The sequence below is a fragment of the Pongo abelii genome, chromosome 20, assembly GCF_028885655.2.
Source record: "Pongo abelii isolate AG06213 chromosome 20, NHGRI_mPonAbe1-v2.0_pri, whole genome shotgun sequence".
Classification (NCBI taxonomy): Eukaryota; Metazoa; Chordata; class Mammalia; order Primates; family Hominidae; genus Pongo; species Pongo abelii.
This window is the reverse complement of record NC_072005.2, coordinates 24019868-24044781: the sequence shown is the minus strand read 5'-3', so window position 1 is coordinate 24044781 and position 24914 is coordinate 24019868. Positions and strand designations below refer to the sequence as shown.

Sequence of the window (24914 nt, the reverse complement as noted above, 5' to 3'; positions counted from 1 at the left end):
CTTCTCTACTAGAAATACAAAAATTAGCCAGGCGTGGTGGCGCAGGTCTGTAATCCCAGCTTCTCTGAGGCACGAGAATTACCTGAGCCTGAGAGGCGGAGGTTGCCGTGATCACGCACTGCACTTCAGCCTGGGCGACAGAGCAAGACTCCGTCTCAAACAAAATGTTTAACAAAAGACACTGGGAGCCCCACAGGCTGCAGTTCTTCCCACGCAAACACTGGGTCGGGATTCTGCTCTGATGACCCGCCTGGCATCCCTGAACAATCTGGGAAATACTCGGGGCTGCGTGAAGAGCTGCTCAGGGAGCTCCAGACATGGCCCCACACGGACGGGGCTGGACGCTGGGGTCCCGGCTGTGGGCCCAGCCGCCATCTTGCGGCCAGAGGGGCCTGGGACAGAGCTGCGCCAGCGGGGACTCAAGTCGGCGACCCGGGAGCGACTGTGGAAAGGCCGGTCCTGCTGGTTTCACAGCCTGGTCTCCCCTCTCGGGTTGCCCAACCCCGCACACTCACCCTTTCCCAGGTTCCAGGATGTCCTGGCTGTGCGTCTCCCTGCAGATCATAGGTCAACAGAGGCTGTGACAGAGTCACCAGGGGCTCCCGAGGTGGAGGACGCGGAACACTAGAGACGGATCCCAAACTCTGGCGGGAGCAAGAGGTAAAGACCCCGCCGAAAGTCGGAAGCCACGCCCTCCTCTCCGGCTGCGCCCCTGATTGGGTGGTTCCCGCACCAGCGCCACTGATTGGATAAAGCAACAGCATTCTCCCCATACCACCACCCGCCCCGCTCGGCATTAGGGTGTTTTACGGACAGGAAAGGTAAGGTAACATGCACAGGGAATTACAGCTAATTAAGAAGTAAGCTGAGACATGAAATGCACTTGCTCTTTTCCTTACCTGGGTCTTGTATAATGCATCTTATTTGCTACTTAAGGGTAAGAAAGAACATTTGGACTTTTTTTTTTTGAGGCCGAGTTTCCGTCTCGCTGCCCCGGCTCAAGTGCAGTGGTGCGATCTTGGCTCACTGCAATCTCCTTCTCCCAGGTTCAAATGATTTTCTTGCCTCAGCCTTCCGAGTAGCTGGAATTACAGGCGCATGCCACCAGGCCCGGGTACTTTTTGTATTTTTAGTAGAGATGAGGTTTCACCATGTTGGCCAGGCTGCTCTCGAACTCCAGATCCTGGGTGTTCCGTCCGCCTCAGCCTCCCAAAGTGCTGGGATTACAGGCATGAGCCACCGTGCCCTGCCCATTTGGACATTTTTAAATCATTGTTTAATCATTTTCATAATGCGGGAAAGACCCTCACTCCCATCCCTGAGCCCCTCTCTCACCATGCGGTACCACACACACTGCTGACCACATCGTGGGATGGCCATTAGAAATAAGGCGGGGGTGGGGGGGCAGCCCAGGCTGAGAATGGTTTAGAAAGAATTATGTTACCGGGCCGGGCACGGTGGCTCACGCCTGTAATCCCAGCACTTTGGGAGGCTGAGGCGGGCTGATCACGAGGTCAGGAGTTCGAGACCAGCCTGACCAACATGGTGAAACCCCATCTCTACTAAAAATACAAAAATTAACCAGGCATGGTGGCACACACCTGTAATCCCAGCTACTCGGGAGGCTGAAGCAGGAGAAATGCTTGCACCCAGGAGGCGGAGGTTGCAGTGAGCCCAAATTATGCCACTGCACTCCAGCCTCGGCGATAGAGTGAGACTACGTCTCAAAAAAAAAAAAAAAAGAAAGAAATAATTATGTTACCCAAATTTGTTCATCTTAGAAAGGCTCCTCAGTCATTCCGTGTGAAGTGGCTATTCCAGGGTAATTGTGCCCTGACTACGCTGCATTTCAGTTTGACTTCTCTTTTTTAAAATCACTGGATTACTCTCACTAACGGGGATATTTAATTTTCTAATTGAACATGGCCAGCTGTCCTTTGTGGATGTCCTGACTTGATTTGCTAGTTTAGACCCTGGAGGTAGGGGTGAGGAAATATTGGGCCACATCAGAATACCTTATCTCACTTAGAAGATATATAGGAGTTTCTTAATAATATCTAACAGTTTTCTCAATACCCATTATATTTAACAGTGATAGCTTACAGGGCAAGAAGGGGACACAGAGGACACAACCTTAGAATTTTAATTTGGTCATAAGTGTTTTTGTTTTGTTTTGTTTTTGGAGACAAGGTCTCACTCTGGTGCTCTGGCTGGAATGCAGTGGCACAACCATAGCTCATAATTTGGTTTTAACAGTTCTTTAAAAAATATTGTTGGCTGGGTTTGATGGCTAACACCTGTAACTCAAACACTTTGGAAAGCCATGGTGAAATAATTGCTTAAGCCCAGGGGTTCAAGACCAGTCTGGGCAATGTAGTGAGACTCAGTCTCTACAAAAATTTAGAAAATTGGCCTTGTGTGGTGTTGCATGCCTATAGTCTCACCTACTCAAGAGGCTGAGGTAGAAGGGTCACTGGAGGTTGAGGCTGCAGTGACCTATCATTCAGCCACTACACTTCAGCCTGGGTGACAGAATGAGACCTCTATGTGTACACACACACAAAAAACACACACACACATATATATACACACACACAAACATATATATACACATATATATACTCTATATGTATATATATATTTATACACCCTATATATATAATCAAAATAATATGTATGTTTGCCGGGCGTGGTGGCTTACACCTGTAATCCCTGCATTTTGGGAGGCCGAGGTGGGCACATCACCTGAGATCACGAGTTCGAGACCAGCCTGCCCAACATGGTAAAACCCCAACTCTACTAAACATACAAAAATTAGCCCGGCGTGGTGGCACGCCTCTGTAATCCCAGCTATTCGGGAGGCTGAGGCAGGAGATTGCTTGAACCCGGGACGTGGAGGTTGCAGTGAGCCAAGATTGCACCATTGCACTCCAGCCTGGGCAGCACAGCACAACTCTGTCTTAAAAAAAAAAAAAAGTATGTTGAAAGAAATTTAAGCACAGAAGAAAAGTGAAAGACTATGGTGGGGAATGTGATAAAAGGTGAGTGTGGCTCCTACAGCTCGGTGAGATTTGGTTTCCATCTTAAGGAACTGCCCTCCCACACTGAAACCACAACCCAGCACATGCCAATTCTCACACTATTTATACTTTGCACAAAGACAACAGAAGGAGGTGAACATCATCGTTCATGACATGGAAGTCTGTTCCCCACTGAGACATTTTAAAAATGTTATTGTCTTAAGCCCTCTTCCTTCTAATAAAGCCTATACAAATACACACATACAAGCCTGAAACTACTCAAAATAAAAAAATCAGGCTTTTGAAATCCCATAAATAAGCAAACACAAAAACAGCCACTTTGAGGAGAGAATGGAATGGAGGGGGTTAGGAGGCTGCATGCTTCACCTCCTGGCCCTATGTGGAGGTGGGGATGGAGTCTAGGGAGACCCTGGGAAGTCACTTGTTCTGACTGGGCTTTCCCCCAGCTCCACACTTTGTTAACCATTTCCTGGGAAGAGCTTAGGAATTTCGTGTGCTCTAGTGAGTCAGGGCCTCCCCTCACAGGGTATTGGCAAGGAGAATTCTGAGACTCTGTGACTGAGAAGCTAGCACAGTGCTTGACAAATACCTGTGGGAACTGTCATCCTCTGTAACTATCATGTGGCCTTGGAGTGTTCAGATGGCCTGGCCTGGCCTGGGGCTTGGCGAAGCTGTTTGAGGGCCAGCTGCTTTAGGCTCCCACTTTCTCCTCAATCAAAGTGGCTGCTTTTGTGTCTGTTTATTTATGGTTTTAAAAACCTGATATATAGGTCGGGCGTGGTGGCTCACACCTGTAACCCCAACACTTTGGGGGCCGATCACGAGGTCATGAGTTCAAGAGCAGCCTAGCCAACATAGTGAAACCCCGTCTCTACTAAAAATACAAAAATTAGCCGGGCATGGTGGCACGCACCTGTAGTCCCAGCTCCTCAGGACGCTGAGGCAGGAGAATCACTTGAACCCAGGAGGCAGAGGTTGTGGTGATCTGAGATTGCGCCACTGCACTCCAGCCTGGGAAACAGAGCGAGACTCCGTCTCAAAAAAAAAAAAAAAACACCTGATATATAAATAGAAAGTGCAACCTGAGGTGCCGAGGCTCAGTGTCTAGGGCTGTGCTTCATGGGGTTCCTTGCTGGCATGTGGCCAGGTGAACTCTGGGTGTGAGGTGGTTCCTACCCTGGATCTACAATCCCCACCACCTCTCCCAGGCCTAAGTAACCAGCACAAGGCAGTGCTAAAGAGCCGGTGAGTGACGGGCATCAAGCCCATCCAGGAAGATTTGAATGTCATCTGGGCTGGGGGCTGTCGGGGTAGGGACTATGGCTGCCAGAAACCAGGACGGTCATAAAAGCTGAAATATTAAAATAATTTTTATTATTTTTTTACTTTTGAATAGCTATCTGGTATATTATTTGAAATGCACGTTACCTTACACAGAAGGTTAAAGGCAAATACCCTGTTGGGTGGGCCTGGCTTAGCTCATGTCTGAAAAGGCTGCAACTTAGGTTAGTCTTCATTCAGTAGAGCATCTGATCACATCTTCCGTCACTCAGGACCTGAGGGGTGGGGTTTTAATCATTATCCAGTCAGGGACGCTGGGCTGGGAACTGTCCAATCAGGCATGCAGCTGGAGCAGACAGGGCGGCTTCCGGGATTGGCGGGGCCTTTGTCTCTCCCTCCAGCCCGAGCTCCAGGTCTCGTCTTCACTGCTCTGTGTCCTCTGCTTCTAGAGGCCCAGTCTCTGTGGCCCTGTGACCTGCAGGTATTGGCGATACATAGCTAAGACGCCAGGTCCCACGGAAACCTAGAAATGGTGAGAATGCCGGGTCCGACATCCCGAGAGAGGGGAAGGGGCTGTGGCGGGACTCAGACCTCGCCGCAGTCAGCTCCATAATTTGCGCCCTGAGTTCTCCTCTCCCAGGTCGGCCTCAGTCCACTTCGACCATAAGATGGCGGCTGCGCTGACAGCCATCCCCCCGGGCGTCCTTTCTGTTCCCTGCTCAATGACTTGTGTCCTGGCCTGCAGCCCTCTCTGGGTGGCTCTGCACCCGCAGCGCCGGGTCTCTCCCAGATTGTGCAGGGACCACGGGAGGTTCGTCAGAGGAGAAACCTGACGGGTGCCGGGTTCATGAATGGGAATGGTCCGTGGCGTTCCCAGTTTCTCTTTCCTTTCGTTAAAAATTTATGAGAGTCAAAAGACCTGGCGCAGTGGCTCGCGCGTGTAATTCCAGCACTTTGGGAGGCCGAGACAGCCTCCCGAGTAGGTGTAATTACAGACATTTGCCACCACGCCCGGCTAAATTGTTTTCTTTTCATATGGCCGTTAGAAAAACAGATGAAGCAGTCATGGTCCCTACAATCCAGGAGCTTTTAGTCTAGCAACTGGATAAATGGTTAAATTAAGCATCATATAATTGGTACAATAAATAGATGTGTGCAGAAAACTTGGGCTCTATTTGTGCCACTTTATATAATTGTGACTTGTAATGTCATCACCTGAAGGGATATTTATAGACAGAAGAATTATTATTTCTATTTCTATTTCTTTTACCTTGTTAATACATATTTATCTTTTAATAAAATTACCCTAGAAAACCTTTATAAATTTGTTCAAATTGCTTATTAGTATATGTTATGTAATTGATAGGGCAGGGTCTAAGAAAGATTAAAATTATACAAATTCTGAGATTTAAGGGTTTTTTTTAAGGTAAGTTTAGGAAAAACAGAACTGGAAATACCCCAGTGGCATAGAGAACAGAATTCTACATGGAATCCACTCCCTGCCCAGTTTTGCTCAGGTTCACCTTTTTGGAGGCCTTATTTAGGTCTGGCCCTACCCTGAAGTGTTGCCTCATAGAACTGATTAGTGGAGATCGGAGTTTTGGCTGGTGAATTCTGCTGCTAGAGCTGGTGCTTAGAATTCCTGAAACACAAAAGCAGATAAATTTAAAAAATAAAGTATATATTTTATGGTTATAATTTTTTATTAAAACTAGTGCTTGCATTCTATCTAGCAACTTATTTTCTATTCGTACAGATCTAGTAGTTGCTCCACAAGTCACAAAAAAGTAAACATAGACACAATATAAATTTCTCTAAAATTCATTAAATTCTTTCTGCATTCCTGTCTATATTTAGCATTTATTGTATTTTTTTTTAAAAAAAATCAATGACAGAGAAACAGAAGAAATAAAAATGCCGGGCTTTTAATCTAAATCCTGGGAATTATTAAACAGTACCAGCTCCCAGGGTGTTATAAAAATTAAATAACATAATGTGTTATCCCAGGCACAGTGGCCTGTAACATAATCTTTTTTCTTTTTATTTTTGTTGTATCTCAGCACTTTTAGCTTGTATAACTTTTATAAGCTGGGTGAGGTGGCTCACACCTGTAATCCCAGCATTTTGGGAGACCGAGGTAAGTGGATCACGAGGTGAGGAGTTTGAGACCAGCCTGGCAAAGAGACCAGCCTGGCCAACATGGTGAAAGCCCATCTCTACTAAAAATACAAACATTAGCCAGGCGTGGTGGTGGACATCTGTAATCCCAGCTACTATGGAGGCTGAGGTCGGAGAATTGCTTGAACCCACGAGACAGAGGTTGCAGTGACCTGAGATCACGCCATGGCACTCCAGCTTGGGTGACAGAGCGAGACTCCAACTCAAAAAAAAGAAAAATTTTTGTATAATTTTTATTATCATTTATTTCTAAGTATAGTCTTTTATAATTTTTTTTTTTTCTATTTTTAAGTTTCGGGATACAAGTGCAGAACGTGTAGGTTTGTTACATAGGTATACATGTGTCATGGTGGTTTGCTGCACCTATCAACCCATCACTAGATTTTAAACCTGGCATGCATTAGCTATTTATCCTAATGCTCTTTCTCTCCTCGTCCCCCCACCCCCCGACTGGCCCTGGTTTGTATGGTTTGTCTCCTTGTGTTTATGTGTGCTCGTTGTTCAACTCTTACTAATGAGTGACAACACGCAGTGTTTGGTTTTCTGTTCCTGTGTTAGTTTTCTGAGGATAATAGCTTTCAGCTGCATCCATGGTCCCTGCAAAATACATGATCTCATTCCTTTTTATGGCTGCATAGTATTCCATGGTTGTATATGTACCACATTTTCTTTATCCATTCTGTCATTGATGGGCATTTAGGTTGGTTCCATATCTTTGTTATTGTAAATAGTGATTCAATAACATATGTGTGTTTTTTTGGGGGGGGGGGGACAGAGTCTTGCTCTGTCGCCCAGGCTGGAGTGCAGTGGCATCTCAGCTCACTGCAAGCTCCGCCCCCTGGGTTCACGCCATTCTCCTGCCTCAGCCTCCCGAGTAGCTGGGACTACAGGCGCCCACCACTATGCCCAGCTAATTTTTTGTATTTTTAGTAGATACGGGGTTTCACCAGTTCAGCCAGGATGATCTCGATCTCCTGACCTCATGATCCACCCGCCTCAGCCTCCCAAAGTGCTGGGATTACAGGCTGAGCCACCGCGCCCGGCCGCATATGTGTCTTTATAGTAGAATGATTTATATTCTTGTGAGTATATACTCAGAAATGGTATCACTGGGTCAAATGGTATTTCTGGTCCTAGATCCTTGGGAATCACCACACTGTCTTCCACAATGGTTGAACTAATTTACATTCCCACCAACAGTGTAAAAGCATTCATATTTCTCCACAGCCTCACCAGCATATATTGTTTCTTGAATTTTTGATAATCGCCATTCTGACTGGCGATTTATTTAGGTCTGGTGTTATAGATCTAATGCCACTTTCTTTTCTCATGGTTGGAGAACAGATTAGAGAATGTTCCTGTGTAAAAAAATTATTTTATTGGATAATTTCAGTCATTTCTATAAGTCAGAACCAGTTCTCTTCACTTTCTTATTTTACCTTGAATCAAATTATAAATTCTTTCCATGGCCACTTTGTAAATGTGTGTGTGTGTGTGTGTGTGTGTGTTTTTCAGGAACCATTGAAATTTAGGGATGTGGCCATAGAATTCTCTCTGGAGGAGTGGCAATGCCTGGACACTATACAGCAGAATTTATATAGGAATGTGATGTTAGAGAACTACAGAAACCTGGTCTTCTTGGGTGAGGATAACTTCAATATACAATTCCTATTATACCCTAAAGGTTTCATTTTTCTTTTTTGTATAATGTTTTTAGGTAATTTATGCTTTGCATAAGTGAGTTTCAGATCCCTGTTTTTATAAAAATCTTAGGGATTCATCTCTGTAGAGAAGAATTTCTTGAAGATATTTTGTCTTGACCTGAACTTTCTGCATTCCTGAGCTAATCTGTATTCTTCACTCTAGATTAGAGTGGTAATTCCAGAAGTTTAGTGGCATAAAATATTATTGCTCACACTTTAAAATCTAATTGCCAACACTAATTTTTGATTTGTTGTACTGGACAGTGAAATTAAGAACTAACAAATTTAAAATACTTTCTAAATATTTAGAAATTTCTTTTATAAATCATTATTTTGGGATTGATTTACAAGAATATTCTATTTCACCCTCTTTCCTGACTACATTGCCATGTTGGTGATTAGAGAATATAAGCGAGATTTATGTTATTTATTTTCAATAAAACAGGTATTGCTGTCTCTAAGCCAGACCTAATCACCTGTCTGGAACAAGAAAAAGAGCCTTGGACTAGAAAGAGACATAGGATGGTGGCCGAACCCCCAGGTAGGTGAGAGTGAAAGTGAATACAACAGATAACATAGATGAGCAGTTCAAAGGTCAAAGAAAAAGCTAGTGCTTATAATGTGATTTGGGAAGCTGTATTCCAAAGGAAATAGTTTCTGGAAAGCCAGAGTTTTTCTTTTCTTTTCTTTTTCTTTTGAGAGATGGAGTTTCGCTCTGTCAGCCAAGCTGGAGTGCAGTGGCACAGTTTGGGCTCACTGCAACCTCCACCTCCAGGTTCAAGCGATTCTCCTGTCTCAGCTTCCCAAGTAGCTGGGACTACAGGTGTGTGCCACCACGCCCAGCTAATTTTTGTATTTTTTTAGTAGAGACAGAGTTTCACTATGTGTTGGCCAGGCTGGTCTCGACCTCCTAACCTCAGGTGATCTGCCCACCTTGGCCTCTGAAAGTGCTGGGATTACAGGCATGAGCCACACCACCCTGCCGAGTTTTTCTATTTTGCTCTCACATAAGGGAGTCTTCTGTCTTACGCTTTTAAGTTCTCTCAGGACTCTGCTTTCCCTTCAATGATCTGCCTTCTAGTTTAGAGTGAGAGCCAAAGTCTCCTTAATGGCATGTAAGAGACTGCACAATCTGACTGCTTTTCCATTGTTTTAAGGGACACACAAATATCTGCATAATTTTGAGAAACTCTGTTAAACTATTTTTTAAGTTCTTTTTTTGCATCATCTCTGAAATGTGTGAGAGTAGTAGGTTTCTGTTCATTTTTCTGCACATTCCATCCTGTTTGTATTACTATAGTCTTCAAATATAGTTTGAAATTATAAAGTATGATGTCATTCAGCTTTTTTTTCTTAAGATTGCTTTCACTTTTCAAAGTTTATTGTAGTTTCATATATAAATTTTAGACTTGTATTTTTCATTACTGTAAAACGCCCCTGGAATTTTGATAGGGAGTTTATTGAATCTGTAGGTCATTTTGAATAACATGGCACTTTTTTTTTTTTTTTTTTTTTGAGACAAAGTCTCGCTCTTTCTCCAGGCTGGAGTGCAGTGGCACAATCTCGGCTCACTGCAACCTCTCCCTTCCAGGTTCAAGCTATTATCCTGCCTCAGCCCTGCCGCCCCCCACTCCCTGAGTAGCTGGAACTACAGGTGCTCACCACCAGGCCCAGCTAATTTTTGTATTTTTAGTAGAGACAGAGTTTCACCATGTTGGCCAGGATGGTCTCCATCTCTTGACCTCGTGATCTGCCTGCCTCAGCCTCCCAAAGTGCTGGGATTACAGGTGTGAGCCACCATGCCTGGCCAACATGGCACTTTAACAGTATTTATTCTTTCAATCTATAGACATGAAATATTTTTAAATTTATTTGTGTCTTTTCTAATTTCTCTCATTAATATATCTTTCATTGTAAAGATTTTCTACTTCTTTAATTAAATTTCTTCTCAGAAATTTATTTTAATGGTATCATAAATAAGATTTTTTTTTGAGACAGAGGCTTGCTCTGTTGCCTAGGCTGGAGTGCAGTGGTGCAGTCTTGGCTCACTGCAACCTCTGCCTCCCGGGTTCAAGCGATTATCCTGCCTCAGCCTCCCAAGTAGCTGGGACTATAGGCACACACCACCATGCCTGGCTAATTTTTGTATTTTTAGTTTAGATGGGGTTTCAGTATGTTGGCCAGGCTGGTCTTGAACTTTTGACCTCAGATGATCCATCTGCCTCAGCCTTCCAAAGTGCTGGGATTACAGGCGTGAGCCACCATGCCTGGCTGTAAATAAGATTTTTAAAATATTTTTATCCAATAGCTTAAGTGTATGGAACCATAACTTTTATGTTAATTTAACATTTTGTTAATTTACTGAGTGTATTTATTAGTTTAGACAGGATTTAATGTACTATATATATATATATATGATCATATGATCTACAGCCAGCAACTTTTTACTTACTTGTCTGCAATTTCAATGGCTCTTTTTCATTTTTTTGACTAATTCTTTTGCCACATACTTACAGTTCTTTGTTAAAAGAGAAGCATTGACAATAGGCAAAATATAGTTTTGTATCAGTGTCTTTAAACTTGAAAAAGCAGAAGCCTCTTCAAGTTTTTATAACCTGTTTTCAGAAGGTAAAGGTCTTTTGTTGGGCCCCCAGGGTAATGAGATGCCCTCTGGGTTTGTAGTGGAGAGGGCATGCAGCTTGGTCACAAGGCTGCTGGGTCTGCACTAGGGTCCACCTTCAGTTGGCTTGTTACAAGGGGCTTGGGTAGTTGTAATTCACATTTTATTTTTTTGGACAGACTGAATTTCTCTCAAGACTTTGACCTGTAGGGCAGACACTAGGGCAGGTTTCTGTAGTCTGGTCTGTATATGGTAAGTCTTATTTAAGAATGTGGATGAGTATGGCATTCACTGTGTATCAGAGAGGATTTTTCCAGGTCACTGAGTGGGCTTTAACATAGGCAGAACTGGCTGTGAACTGTGTGTGGCTCAGGGATGTGAAACTGAGTCATTGAACTGCTTTAGGGACCACAGTAAAGGCCAAGGTCTGCAGGCCTGCTGCATGGCTATAAGTGGGTGTCTTTCTGAAGGCCTCTGAAAGGGTATGTGACCTCTTACAGACTGTGTCTGGGAAAAGTCTGAGATGATTACAGAGTAACTTCAGAATTCTCAGTAAGACCAAGTTGGGTAGGCCATTTACTGGTCTATACTGAAAAATAGGAGTTCTGTAGTTTGCCACCTGCCTTCTGAAAAATAGCACTCCTCAGAATTGGGCATTAGTAGTTTCACAACTCCCTCCCTGGATCTCAAAGCTCTCCTAAAGGCACTTAATTTGGAGATTGGGTCTTGCTACATAACCCAGGCTGGTTTTGAAATCCTGGCCTGAAGCGATTTTCCAACCTCAGGCCGGGCGCGGTGGCTCACGCCTGTAATCCCAGCACTTTGGGAGGCTGAGGTGGGCGGATCACAAGGTCAGGAGATCAAGACCATCCTGGCTAACATGGTGGAACCCCGTCTCTACTAAAAATACAAAAAAAAATTAGCCGGGCATGTTGGCGGGTGCCTGTAGTCCCAGCTATTCAGGAGACTGAGGCAAGAGAATGGTGTAAACCTGGGAGGCAGAGGTTGCAGTGAGCCGAGATTGTGCCACTGCACTTCAGCCTAGGTGACAGAGCAAGATTCCATCTCAAAAAAATAAATAAATAAATAAAATTGTCTCTAGTTTCTTTTAAATCCTTATTTATTAAAAGTTTCTCATTAGAATCTTCTGTTTATGATTACACTCCATTTTCTTTGAAATTTTACTGCCATGGAGCACATGCCAATTATTCAAAATACTTGCCTTCTGTGAGTACACAGTCACATATTATAGTTATTTAGAGAATAGAATTTTTTTTTCTCTTTTTTTTTTTTTTTTTTTTTGGGATGGAGTCTCACTCTGTCGCCAGGCTAAAGTATAATGGTGCAATCTCGGCTCACTGCAATCTTCACCTCCTGAGTTCAAGCAATTCTGCTGCCTCAGCCTCCCGAGTAGCTGGGATTACAGCCATGTGCCAAAACGCCCGGCTAATTTTGTATTTTTAGTAGAGACAGGGTTTCACCATGTTGGTCAGGCTGGCCTTGAACTCCCAACTTCAGGTGATCTGCCTGCCTCAGCCACCCAAAGTACTGGGATTACATGTGTGAGCCACCGCACCCGGCATATTTAGATAAATTCTTAATGGTACATCGTTTTGCAAACCAGGTCTTTTTTTTTTTTTTTTTTTTGACATGGAGTTTTGCTCTTACTGCACAGGCTGGAGTGCAATGGCACAGTCTCGGCTCACTGCAACCTCCACCTCCCAGGTTCAAGCAATTCTCCTGCCTCAGCCTCCCGAGTAGCAGAGATTACAGGCATGTGCCACCATGCCTGGCTAATTTTGTACTTTTGTTTTTAGAAGAGATAGGGTTTCTCCATTTTGGTCAGGCTGGTCTCGAACCCCCCCCAACCTCAGATGATCCACCTACCTCAGCCTCCCAAAGTGCTGTGCTGGGATTACAGGTGTGAGCCACTGCGCCTGGGTTTTTTTTTTAGAGATGCAGTCTCACTCTGTTGCCTAGGCTGAAGTGCAGTGGGCTAATTTCGGCTCCCATGTTCAAGGGATCCTACCACTTCAGCCTCCCGAGTAGCTGGGACTACAGGCACATGCCACCAGGCCTGGCTAATTTTTGTATTTTTAGTAGAGACAGGGTTTCCCCATGTTGGCCAGGCTGGTCTCGTACTTCTGACCTTAGGTGGTTTGTCCACCTTAGTCTCCCTAAGTGCTGGGATTATAGGTGTGAGCCACCACACCTGGCTGCAAACCATATTTTGAGTAAACATTTCTCTCATTATTGTTTTCTAGTTCATACTAGTGTGGTTTTTTGTTTTGTTTTTTTTTTTGAGATGGAGTCTCGCTCTGTTGCCCAGGCTGGAGTGCAGTGGCACGATCTCGGCTCACTGCAAGCTCCGCCTTCCGGGTTCACACCATTCTCCTGCCTCAGCCACCCGAGTAGCTGGGACTACAAGCATCCACCACCACACCCAGCTAATTTTTTTTATTTTTAGTAGAGACGGGGTTTCACCGTTTTAGCCAGGATGGTCTCAATCTTCTGACCTTGTGATCTGCCCACCTTGGCCTCCCAAAGTGCTGGGATTACAGGCATGAGCCACCGCGCCTGGCCTACTAGTGTGCTTTTTTTAGTGTAGGTTTCTTAATATTAGTTTCTTGTGCTTTTTAGTTTTAGATATGTATTATAATTTTAGACAATTTGCAATTCTGTTTGTACACTTTAAGTCAATGTGGGGTTTACTTAAGAGATACATGAGCCATATGTCTATAGCAATGAGAGTATATATGTTTGTGTGTTTATCTAGAAATATAACCACAACTTTGGTTATGACTTATCTTGTATATATTCTTTCTTAGTTGATTTTTTTTTTTTTTTTAATTGGAGTCTCACTCTGTCACCCAGGCTGGAGTGCAATGGCGTGATCTTGGCTAACTGCAACCTGCCTCCCGGGTTCAAGCAGTTCTCCAGCCTCAGCCACCGAGTAGCTGGGATTACAAGCTCATGTCACCACACCCAGATAATTTTTGTATTTTTAGTAGAGATGGGGTTTCACAATGTTGGCCAGGCTGGTCTCGAACTTCCGACCTCAGGTGATCCGCTCACCTCGGCCTCCCAAAGTGCTGAGATTACAGGCGTGAGCCACCGTGCCCAGGCCCTTTTTTTTTTTTTCTTAGTTGATTTTCAGTGATTGTTTTATCTTGTCTAATTGAGTAGTCATGGAAATAGTTTTATTTTCACCATGTGTTTAATGATGAATATGTATTTGCTCTGTGTGAGAGAAACACTTTTGTGATTTGAAGGTAATTTATGAAAAGATTTATGATTCTGAATTTTTTCAGATTTTTTTTTTGAGAAAAATTAATTGTAAAAACACATAACATAAAATTTACCATCTTAAATCTATTGAAGTGTACATTTCAGGGCCAGGCATGGTTGTGGCTTACATGTGTAATCCCAGAATTTGGGGATCTTAAGGCAGGAGGATTGCTTGATCCCAAAAGTTTGAGACCAGCCTGGGCAACATATGGAGATTCCCACTCTACAATTTTTTTTTTTTTTTTTTTTTTTTTTTTTAACCCAGGCTGGTTGTGTGCACCTGTGGTCCCAGCTCTTTGAAAGATTGAGGGAGGAGGATTACTTGAATCTGGGAATTTGAGGCTACACTTAGCCATAATTGTGCCACTGCACTCCACCTTGCGTGATAGAATGAGACCCTGTCTCAAAAAAAAAGCTGTACTTTTCAGACATGTTAAGTATATTCACATTGTTATGCAAAAGACTTTTAAAAATTTTACATCTAATAAAATTAAAACTCAATATCCATTAAGTAACAGCTGAACATTTACCCTCTCTCCAGCCCTTGACAAATATCCTTCTACTTTCTGTTTTTATGAGCGTGACTACTTAAGATATCTCCTGTAAATGGGATCATATAGTATCCATCATTTTGTTAATGGCTTATTTCAGGTGACATAATAATTCTTGAAGTTTGTCTTAAAGCTTGACAATGTTTTTTAAGGCTGTATAATATTCCATTGTATTTATATATTACATTTTTTGATGTATTTATAAGTCAAGAAAGGGTTGCTTCAGTCTTTTGGTTTTTGTGAATACTGGTACAGTAAACATCAATGTTCAAATATGCCTTTCTAGCTCCTGCATTGCAGAGTTTGCACACAGATTTACAAATTGAATTATTGTATTTAATGATTCCATTTTTAATTATTTGGGTAACATAACATTTTAAAACAGTGGCTGCATCCTTGTTTTACACCAACAAATAACGGGTTTTCAGTTCATCATCAACAGATTTAATGTTTTAAAAAAATTGATAGTGGCCATTCTAATTGGTTTGAGTTGATTTTTTTATGTGATTTTTATGCATTTCTCTACAAATGTAATTTCCTGTGTCTTTTCAAATGCTTTTTCCGATTTTTGTATTTTTTTTGATGAAAATTTATTTCAATTATTAGTCCATTTAAGACTTGTTTATGTATTCTCAATATTAACTGCCATGGACCTTGCTGGACTGAACAAAGGAGGATGAACGTGGGAATAAAGACAAAGACAAAAGAGTATATTTGGAAGAAGAGGTCAGGGGGCTCCTTGCTTCTAGTGAACAAGGGCCCTGAACTTCTATAGCCCTTTGTATTTATTGAGTAAAGGAGATAGGGAGAAGGGGGTGGTTGTCAGTCAGCTGCTTTACTTAGTGCAGGCTTGCACAACTGCATTCTTTGAACAGTAGTCTCCAGATGTTCCAGTAGATAACCTCAAGGAGCATGGCACCAGGGAGTGACTGCCCTCAGCAAACCTTCTGGTGGGAGGCACAGATGTGAGTTTGCCCACATCCTGCATTCATGATAAACAGTTTGCTGTTTGATCATATAGCCTTCAGTGGAATGCTGAGTTGGTCACGACCCTCGGGCCTGTAGCTCCCTACAGTTAACTCTTATCACATATAATTTGCAAATATTTTTACTTATTTTCTACAAGGCATTGTCACTCTAATGTTTTTTGGATGTGTGGAAATTTTGAAGTGTAGTGTAGTTACTTTTTTCTTTGATGCTCATGCATTTAATATCATGAATTAAATATCATGCATTTAATATAAAAAAAAAATGGTGCCAAGACCAACGTCATCTCATTTCTCTTTTTTTCTAAGAGATTTGTTAGTTATTTTTATATGTTTAAGTATTTTATTTAAAATATTTTTTGTATATGATTCAAAGAATCCTGCTTTATCAGTGTTGGTGCCCAGTTTTCAACATGATTTTTTGAAGAGATTGTCTTTTCTCTATTGTGTGCTCATGGCAACGTTGTAAAAGATTATTTAATCATATACTGAAAAGTTTATTTCTGGGCTCTCTATTCTGTTTTTTAATCTGTTTATCTGTCTTTGTGTCAGTACCACCTTGTTTTTGTAGCTATTAATATTTTTTAAAATCCAGAAGTATAACACCTCTGTTCTTTTTCATGAGTGTTTGGCTATAGTTTATAATCAAATTTAAAAATTTTAAACAATATTCTTGTAAAACTTATGCTTTGGGGATTTTTATAGAAATTATATTGAATGTATTCATCACTGTAAGTTGTATAGACATCTTTGAAAAATTAAATTTTTTGACCCTTGAGTAAAACTATGTTGAAGAGTATGTGTTATTTTCATATATATTTGGATGTGCCAGTTTCACTAGTGCTCTCAATTTCCAGTTGCATTCAGTCTTAGTCAGAAAACATTCAGTGTACAATTTTTATTTTCTTACATTTATTTGTTGTTGTTGTTTTGAAACAGGATCTTTTTCTGTTACCCAGGCTGGAGTGCAGTGACTGTAGCTTCAACCTTTGGGGCTCAAGTGCTCCTTTCACCTCAGCCTCCTGAGTAGCTGGAACTACAGAGATGCACTACCATGTCTGGCTAATTTTTTGATTATTTGTAGGGACGGAGTCTTACTGTGTTGCCTAGGCTCGTCTCAAACTTCTGGCCCCAAGAGATCCTCCCATCTTGGTCTCCCAAAGTGTTGAAATTATAGGCATGAGCCACAGCACCCACCTGGTATTCCTAAATTTAATAAGACTTGTTGTGTATCCTAACAGAATACACCAGGTGCAAATAAGAATAATGTGTGTTTTCTTGCTTTTAACTGGAAAGTTGTTTACATGTCTGTTAAGCCTAGTTTATCTATGGTATAACCGAATGTTCACGTTCACCAAACATTATGCTGCAATGCAGTCCTCAGTGTTGGATGCAGAACCTGGTGGGAGGTGTTCGAGTCATGGGGGCAAATTCTCATGAATGGCTTGGCATCACCCTCTTGGTAATCAAAAACTTTACCCTCTGTTAATTTAAATGAGAGCTGGTTCATTAAAATTACCTGGCTTCTTTATTTCACACTTGCTCTGTCCCTTACCATGTGATATGTTCAGTTACTCTTTGTGTTTCACCATGATTGTAAGTTTTGTGAGACGCTCACCAGAAGTCGATGCTGGCACGCACTTCTTGTACAGTCTGCCAAACCGTGTGCCAAATAAACTTTTTTTTGTTTTGTTTTTGTTTGTTTTTGAGACATAGTCTCACTCTGTCACCTAGGCTGGACTGCAGTGGCACAATCTTGGCTCACTGCAACCTCCGCCTCCCAGGTTCAAGTGATTCTCCTGCCTCAGCCTCCCGAGTACCTGGGATTACAGGCATGCACCACCATGCCTGGCTAATTTTGTATTTTAAGTAGAGACAGGGTTTCACCATGTTGGTCAGGCTGGTCTCAAACTCCTGACCTCAGTTGATTTGCCTGCCTTGGCCTCCCAAAGTGCTGTGATTACAGGCATGAGCCACCGCACCCTGCCAGCCTTTTTTCTTTATAAATTATCCACTCTCAGGTATGCCTCTATATGCAAAGTAATTGAAGTTGGCAATTTACTTTTAAAGGTATTATGTTATATTGGGGAGCAGAAAGATCTATGTTGGGTAAATATAGCAGACTTTTATTTTCTTTCTGTGTGGCTCTTTGCATTCTGCTCACCTGGGTCATTGCACACACTTAACTAATTTATAAATTTTCCACAAATGTATTTTGGTCAATATGTTTTTGTTACATTTATATTTCTATTAAGAAATTAGGGCCTTTGGGCCGAGCACGGTGGCTCATGCCTGTAATCCCAGCATTTTGGGAGGCTGAGGTGGGCAGATCACGAGGTCAGGAATTTGAGACCAGCCTGGCCAACATGGTGAAACCCCGTTTCTACTAAAAATACAAGTATTAGCTGGGCATGATGGCACATGCCTGTAATCCTAGCTACTCAGGAGGCTGAGGCAGAAGAGTTGCTTTAACCTGGGAGGTAGCGGTTGCAGTGAGCTGAGATCACACTACTTCAGTCCAGCCCAGGTGACAGACTGAAACTCCGTCTCAGGAAAAAAAAAAAAAAAAAAGAAATTAGGGCCTTTGGTATTTTGCTATACCATCTTGCTTATGTAATTTGTATAATTGTGTAGGTTGGATTTGTAAAGTATATTTAGAGTCTATCAAGTGGAGTCATTTGTTATTTTTATTTCTTTCAGTTATTTGTTCTCATTTTGCCCAAGACTTTTCACCAGAGCAGAACATAAAAGATTCTTTCCAAAAAGTGACACTAAGAAGATATGGAAAATGTGAACATGAGAATTTACAGTTAAGTAAAAGTGTGGATGAGTGCAAGGTGCAAAAAGGAGGTTATAATGGACTTAACCAATGTTTGCCAACTACCCAGAGTAAAATATTTCAATGTGATAAATATATGAAAGTCTTTCATAAATTTTCAAATTTAAATGGACATAAGGTAAGACACACCGAAAAAAAACCTTTTAAATGTAAAGAATTTGGCAAATCATTGTGCATGTTTTCAAACCTAACTCAACATAAAATAATTTGTACTAGAGTAAATTTCTACAAATGTAAAGACTGTGGAAAAGCCTTTAATGGATCCTTAATCTTTACTAAACATAAAAGAATTCATATTGGAGAGAAACTGTACATATGTGAAGAATGTGGCAAAGCCTGTAACCAGTTCACAAACCTTACTACACATAAGATAATTTATACTAGAGAGAAACTCTACAAACGTGAAGAATGTAGCAAAGCCTTTAACCTGTCGTCACACATTACAACACATACAATAATTCATACTGGAGAGAATCCCTACAAACGTGAAGAATGTGGCAAAGCCTTTAATCAGTCCTCAACCCTTACTACACATAAGATAATTCATACCAGAGAGAAACTCAATGAATATAAGGAATGTGGCAAAGCTTTCAACCAGTCCTCACACCTTACCAGACATAAGATAATTCATACTGGAGAGAAACCCTACAAATGTGAAGAATGTGGCAAAGCCTTTAACCAGTCCTCACACCTTACCAGACATAAGATAATTCATACTGGAGAGAAGCCCTACAAATGTGAAGAATGTGGCAAAGCCTTTAGGCAGTCCTCACACCTTACTACACATAAGATAATTCATACTGGAGAGAAACCCTACAAATGTGAAGAATGTGGCAAAGCTTTTAACAAGTCCTCACACCTTACTAGACATAAGAGCATTCATACTGGAGAAAAACCCTACCAGTGTGAAAAATGTGGCAAAGCTTCTAACCAATCCTCAAACCTTACTGAACATAAGAATATTCATACTGAAGAGAAACCATACAAATGTGAAGAATGTGGCAAAGCCTTTAACCAGTTCTCAAACCTTACTACACATAAAAGAATTCATACTGGAGAGAAACCCTACAAATGTGAAGAATGTGGCAAAGCTTTTAACCAGTCCTCAATCCTTACTACACATAAGAGAATTCATACTGGAGAGAAATCCTACAAATGTGAAGAATGTGGCAAAGCTTTCTATCGATCCTCAAAACTTGCTGAACATAAGAAAGTTCATACTGGAGAGAAACCCTACACATGTGAAGAATGTGGCAAAGCCTTTAACCATTCCTCACACCTTACTACACATAAGATAATTCATACTGGAGAGAAACCCTACCAATGTGAACAATGTGGTAAAGCCTTTAACCAGTCCTCACACCTTACTAGACATAAGAGAATTCATACTGGAGAGAAACCCTACCAATGTGAAAAATGTGGCAAAGCTTTTAACCAGTCCTCAAACCTTACTGGACATAAGAAAATTCATACTGGTGAGAAACTCTACAAACCTAAAAGATGTAACAGTGATTTTGAAAACACTTCAAAGTTTTCTAAACATAAAAGAAATTATGTTGGTGAAAAATCTTAGAAATGTGAAGAATGTAACAAAACCTTTAAAAGTTGTCACACTTGATTGTGCATAAGATAATTCATACTAAACCTACAAGTGTGAAGAATGTGGCAAAAGTTTTAACCAATGCTTACACCTTATTGCACAGGAAAGCATTTGTACTAGAAAAAAAGTTTCAAATATACAGAATGTGAAAAAGCCATTAATATCTGTTCACATCTTACTCAACATCAGAGATTTCATACTTAATAAAAGCATTATACATGCAATTACTGTCAAAAATCTTTCAGAAAATATAAGCCTCTAAAGTGAAGAGTATTCATTTTGAAGACACACATTATGAACATAAGGAAGGTTGTAATACCTTTACTTGTATCACAGATCTCATTGTACACATTTTGTACTAGAGGAAAACCCTGGAGCAGTTGCTTAAACTTTGTGCAACATAAGGAAATTTATATTGGAGAAAAATCCTGCAAATGTAATAAATTTGGGAAAACTTTTTTTTCAAAAACGACAGCTTTAGAAAACACTAGAGGGTTCATACTAAAATATTTTTGCAGGTGCGATAAATATGAAAAAATATTTAATCCAAAATTCTATGTAAATATCAGATAATTCACAGTAGAAATATTTAAGGCACTGACACTTCAGGCATTACACTAAATCAGATTGCTGAGTATAGAAAGGAATCTAAAACTAAAGTTGGTAAATGAATTATTTGTATATAACATTATAAGAAGTAGAAAATTTTTGCAGAGTTGTAATTACATTCAAAGTATACTTTTTTCTTTGAAAAAAATTGTTTTATAAAATGAATAATGATGTCATTTAACTCAAATTATGCTCTTCATTCCTATTGTATTCACATGTGAAAGCATGTGACTAATTGTTGCTGCATCAAAGATGAGAGATTCTTTGTTATTAGGTGTGCATTATTTACGACCTTTTTTAGTGAAAGAGTAAGGACATTAAAATACAAGATGAAAATGTAAGTGGAGAGGCTCTTTCTGGTTAATTTATAATATTAACTGATACATGAGGTAGGAGTTCAGATAAATATCCTGTGTTATATTGAGAAAAAAAATTTTTTGGTATATCATTTTACTAATTGTACTTTTTTCTTTTTGAGACAGAGTTTTGCTCTTGTTGCCCGGGCTGGAGTGAAATGGTGTGATCTTGGCTCACCGAAACCTCCACCTCCCAGGTTCAAGGGATTCTCCTGCCTCAGCCTCCCGAGTAGCTGGGATTACAGGCATGTGCCACCATACCCGGCTAATTTTGTATTTTTAGTAGAGATGGGGTTTCTCTATGTTGGTCAGGCTGCTCTCGAACTCCCGACCTCGGGTGATCCACCCATCTCGGCCTCCCAAAGTGCTGGGATTACAGGCGCGAGTCACCATGCCTGGCCAATTGTACTTTTATGTAATAAAATGTAATACATTTTAAAATTTTTAGATAATGTGTGAACTTATTAATCAGGCTTTTTAAAAAACATGTTAAGACCGTTGTTCATTCAATGAAGCATTCTTATGCCATTAAATTTAACTTATCCCATCTTACTCAAGGGTATAGGTAAATGATGGTAACAATACACTATTTAATAAGATAATGGACTAACATTTCTAGTAATCTATTTTGCCAGTGGCTTTAAATTGCAAATAAGTCAGAGAATATTATTCCTGTAGGTTGAATTATTACTCTTTTTTTCTTAAACTTATTTTTCTTAATTTTTGTGGTTACATAGTATGTGTAAATATGGCATATATGGCAAATTTTGATACAGGTATATAATATGTAATAATTACATATGGGTAAATGAAATATTCATTACCTGCAGCATTTATTGTTTGTATTATAAACTAATTCTGCACTTTTCGGTTTTTTTTTTTTTTTTTTGAGACGAGTCTCACTATGTCACCCAGGCTGGAGTGCATTGGCGTGGTCTCGGCTCACTGCAACCTCCGCCTACCAGGTTCAAGTGATTCTCCTGCCTCAGCCTCCTGAGTAATTGGGACTACAGGCGCATGCCGCCACACTCAGCTAATTTTTGTGTTTTTAGTAGAGACAGAGTTTCACTACGTTGGCCAGGTTTGTCTTAAACTCCTGACCCCATGATTAGCCCCCTCGGCCTCCCAAAGTGCTGGGATTACAGGTGTGAGTCACCACGCCCAGCCACTTTTAGTTGTTTTTAAATGTACATTAAATTGTTGTTGGCTACAGGGTCTCTTTTATGGTCATAAGAAAACAATATAAACAAAATGCATACATTTCTGAGACCTGAATTAACATTAAAAAATTGTTATATATTTTTCTTCAAACATGTTGCCTCTCTGCCTGCAAGCACATACAGACTATTAGTTTTGATTTACACAGAGTTAAATACATACATATATTACTTTAAAGATAAAGCTTGGGTTTGAAAAAAATTATGGAGTAAATAAATGCCTTCTTTGTGAGTATGAGTTTCTACCTAGTTTCAGAAGAGCAATATTGAAACAAATCAAATTATTTTAATTAGATAATGACTACAAAACTAAAAAAACTTAAAAATGCTGAAAACAAATCCATACTCTGCTTTGTATTGAATTGATTACTGTAAAATTGTATGGCTTATAATTCAGAATCTCCCTATGCAAATTTTTGTTTTTACTTGCCTGATTCTTAGGCTAGACCCATAATTTTCTTGTGTCTTACATTTTTTTCTCTTATATAAGATGCTGTGTGAGCTGGTCAGAGATTATAAAAATAATTTTTATAAAATTAGTGCAAAAAAATTTAGATTTAATTTCAAAATTAGTGTATTATATTTTATGTTGTTAGAATATTTTATTTTGTTCTTTTAATTGGAGAACCCTATATAAGCCTACTTTTTTTTAGTTTTTGTTCCTTTCACTTTTTATAATGAAAATAAGTAAATATTGATTGAGCCCATTTGTTTAGGTAAGTACTAGGGGGGCTTCCTAAATCATGAGGATGTTTTTATATATAAATGTAGCAAACAAACATGACAGTGCTTTCTGTGTCACAGATGCTTTATAATAAGCCATAAATATTCCTGTTGGAGTTAGTTTGTAACTTCAAGACAGAGGTGGAACATATCAATGGTGAGAAATAACATTGATTTTTTTATGTGGAGAGGACATTTATTTTCAGGCTGCAAAGCTCAATTTTGCTGAATTAAAAATTGCGCTTCTTTTATTTCCTAACTGTCTTAGTTTTGTTTGTCTTATTATGTGTATTTCAGCTGTGTATGCATCACAGCCCTCCTTTTTGCTGTGCTGTGGCTACAGTTTTCTCACTGTTCTCTTCACACCATGTCATTTCACATGGTATATTGTAGGTTTTGATGAGAAACCGGTATTTTTAATGCACTGCAAGATTGGTTTTAACTGGAGATTTTGCTTATCAATATAACTTTCTGATCAGTTAAAAAACTTGCTGATCAGACAAAAAGCATACAGTGTCCACAGATGAAAGGATTAAATCATTTAGCATTGTTTTTCTCTGTTAAAGAATAATCTTATTAAATTCTTACACAAAGTGTGGCAAATATAACATTTGCTTGAAAATATATCCTAGAAATTAAACTTTTAATTTAATTTTCTACAGTATACTTACACCATAATGTACATTTCCATGCAAAATCTTCTGTTTATAAGTGTGAACATTAAACATTGCAAAATAGTAAAAATGACCTCTGTGAATTTGAAACCTGGAGTAATATTTCTTTTCCATATTCATATTACAATTTGAAGAAATTTTCTCAGTCTCGTATGATTTTTTTAGTGGGTGAAGTTCAGTCTACAGTTTTTACATTTAGTCACCTAACTCTAGCCAACTTGTTGGTCATATTCTCTGGAAAACATTCGAAGATCATGGCAGCTTTTGGATAAAAACATTTTCTATTATTTTGCTTGCAAACTTGTGTACTGTGTTCACAGAGTGGCCAGTCATGAGACCATAAGAAACAGCTGCCCTTTTAGTGTCTTTCATACCATTACCATCTGTAATATATAAGTTGTGCATTTATTCTCTGAAGCATGACATTTTGAAGTATATACACATTGTCAAATGCTTCATTCTAGGGAATTAATGCTTTACCTCACATAGTTAACATTTTTGTGGTAACAGCACATGACAATGTTTTAGCATTTTTCAGAAATACAAATACATTGTTATGAACTATAGGCACCATGCAGTACAAAAGCTTTTTTGAACTTATTTCTCCCATTCAACTGTAATTATGTATTTGACAGACATCTTTCTAAACCCCTCTTTTTTCCAAATACGTTGGCATCTGGTGGTCACCATTTTATTCTCTACTTCAGTTAGATTAATTTTTCTGGAATCATGTAAGTGAAATAATTTGGTTAATCTATGTAATTGAAAATAATAAATTTTTTTATTTTAAAGATGAATAGTATTCCATTGTGTATATATACCACATTGTCTTTATGTACTCATTAGATGTTGAAGTGTTAATTCTGTATTTTGGCAATTGTGAAGAATGTTACAAATATTTCTTCATTCTGCAAATATTTCTTGCAGATTATTTCTGCAGATATTTCTGCAGATATTTCTTCATTCTGATTTAATTATTTTGAGATATGTATCCATTATTGAAATTGCTATATTATATGATAGTTTGATTTTAAATTTTTTTTTTTTTTTTTTTTTTTTTGAGACGGAGTCCTGCTCTGTCACCCAGGCTGGAGTGCAGTGGCACAATCTTGGCTCACTGCAACCTCCGCCTCCCAGATTCATGCCATTCTCCTGCCTCAGCCTCCTGAGCAGCTGGGACTACAGGCGCCCACCACCACACCCAGCTAATTTTTTGTATTTTTAGTAGAGACAGGGTTTCACTGTGTT

General features: G+C 40.0%; 2 protein-coding genes and 1 pseudogene across 10 annotated transcripts in view; 2 read left to right on the top strand and 1 right to left on the bottom strand.

The window, feature by feature from the left end:
• Window positions 1–668, bottom strand: part of LOC100455373 (zinc finger protein 254-like) — a 143089-nt gene extending 142421 nt beyond the window's left edge. For 3 of the 6 annotated variants that reach the window (XM_063720036.1, XM_063720037.1, XM_054540069.2), the window contains exon 1: window positions 516–668. The gene's annotated coding sequence lies outside the window, so the exon portion shown is untranslated. The remainder of the gene's footprint in view (window positions 1–515) is intronic. The other 3 variants (XM_063720038.1, XM_024237703.3, XM_054540074.2) reach the window with 1 other exon arrangement.
• Window positions 636–24457, top strand: ZNF681 (zinc finger protein 681). 4 transcript variants are annotated; one of them, XM_063720017.1, is made up of 4 exons: window positions 636–821; window positions 8016–8142; window positions 8649–8744; window positions 18349–24457. In XM_063720017.1, the coding sequence occupies exons 2-4, from the start codon at window positions 8109–8111 to the stop codon at window positions 20058–20060; spliced, it is 1842 nt and encodes a 613-aa protein (XP_063576087.1). In that variant the 5' UTR covers window positions 636–821; window positions 8016–8108; the 3' UTR covers window positions 20061–24457. The 4 variants fall into 4 exon arrangements, with proteins under 4 accessions (XP_063576087.1, XP_024093062.2, XP_063576089.1 ...); XM_024237294.3 differs by lacking the exon at window positions 636–821 and adding an exon at window positions 4696–4854; XM_063720018.1 differs by lacking the exon at window positions 636–821 and adding an exon at window positions 4705–4803.
• Window positions 23717–24056, top strand: PONPYGV1R-PS1908 (vomeronasal 1 receptor ponPygV1R-ps1908 pseudogene; annotated as a pseudogene).
• Window positions 24458–24914: the final 457 nt, after the last annotated feature.

Bases quoted from the DNA above. Each gene is read 5' to 3' on its own strand.
- ZNF681 (XM_024237294.3), top strand. The intron at 8,143-8,648 runs GTGAGGATAACT...TCAATAAAACAG, and splicing joins CAGAAACCTGGTCTTCTTGG to GTATTGCTGTCTCTAAGCCA. The intron at 8,745-18,348 runs GTAGGTGAGAGT...TATTTCTTTCAG, and splicing joins GATGGTGGCCGAACCCCCAG to TTATTTGTTCTCATTTTGCC.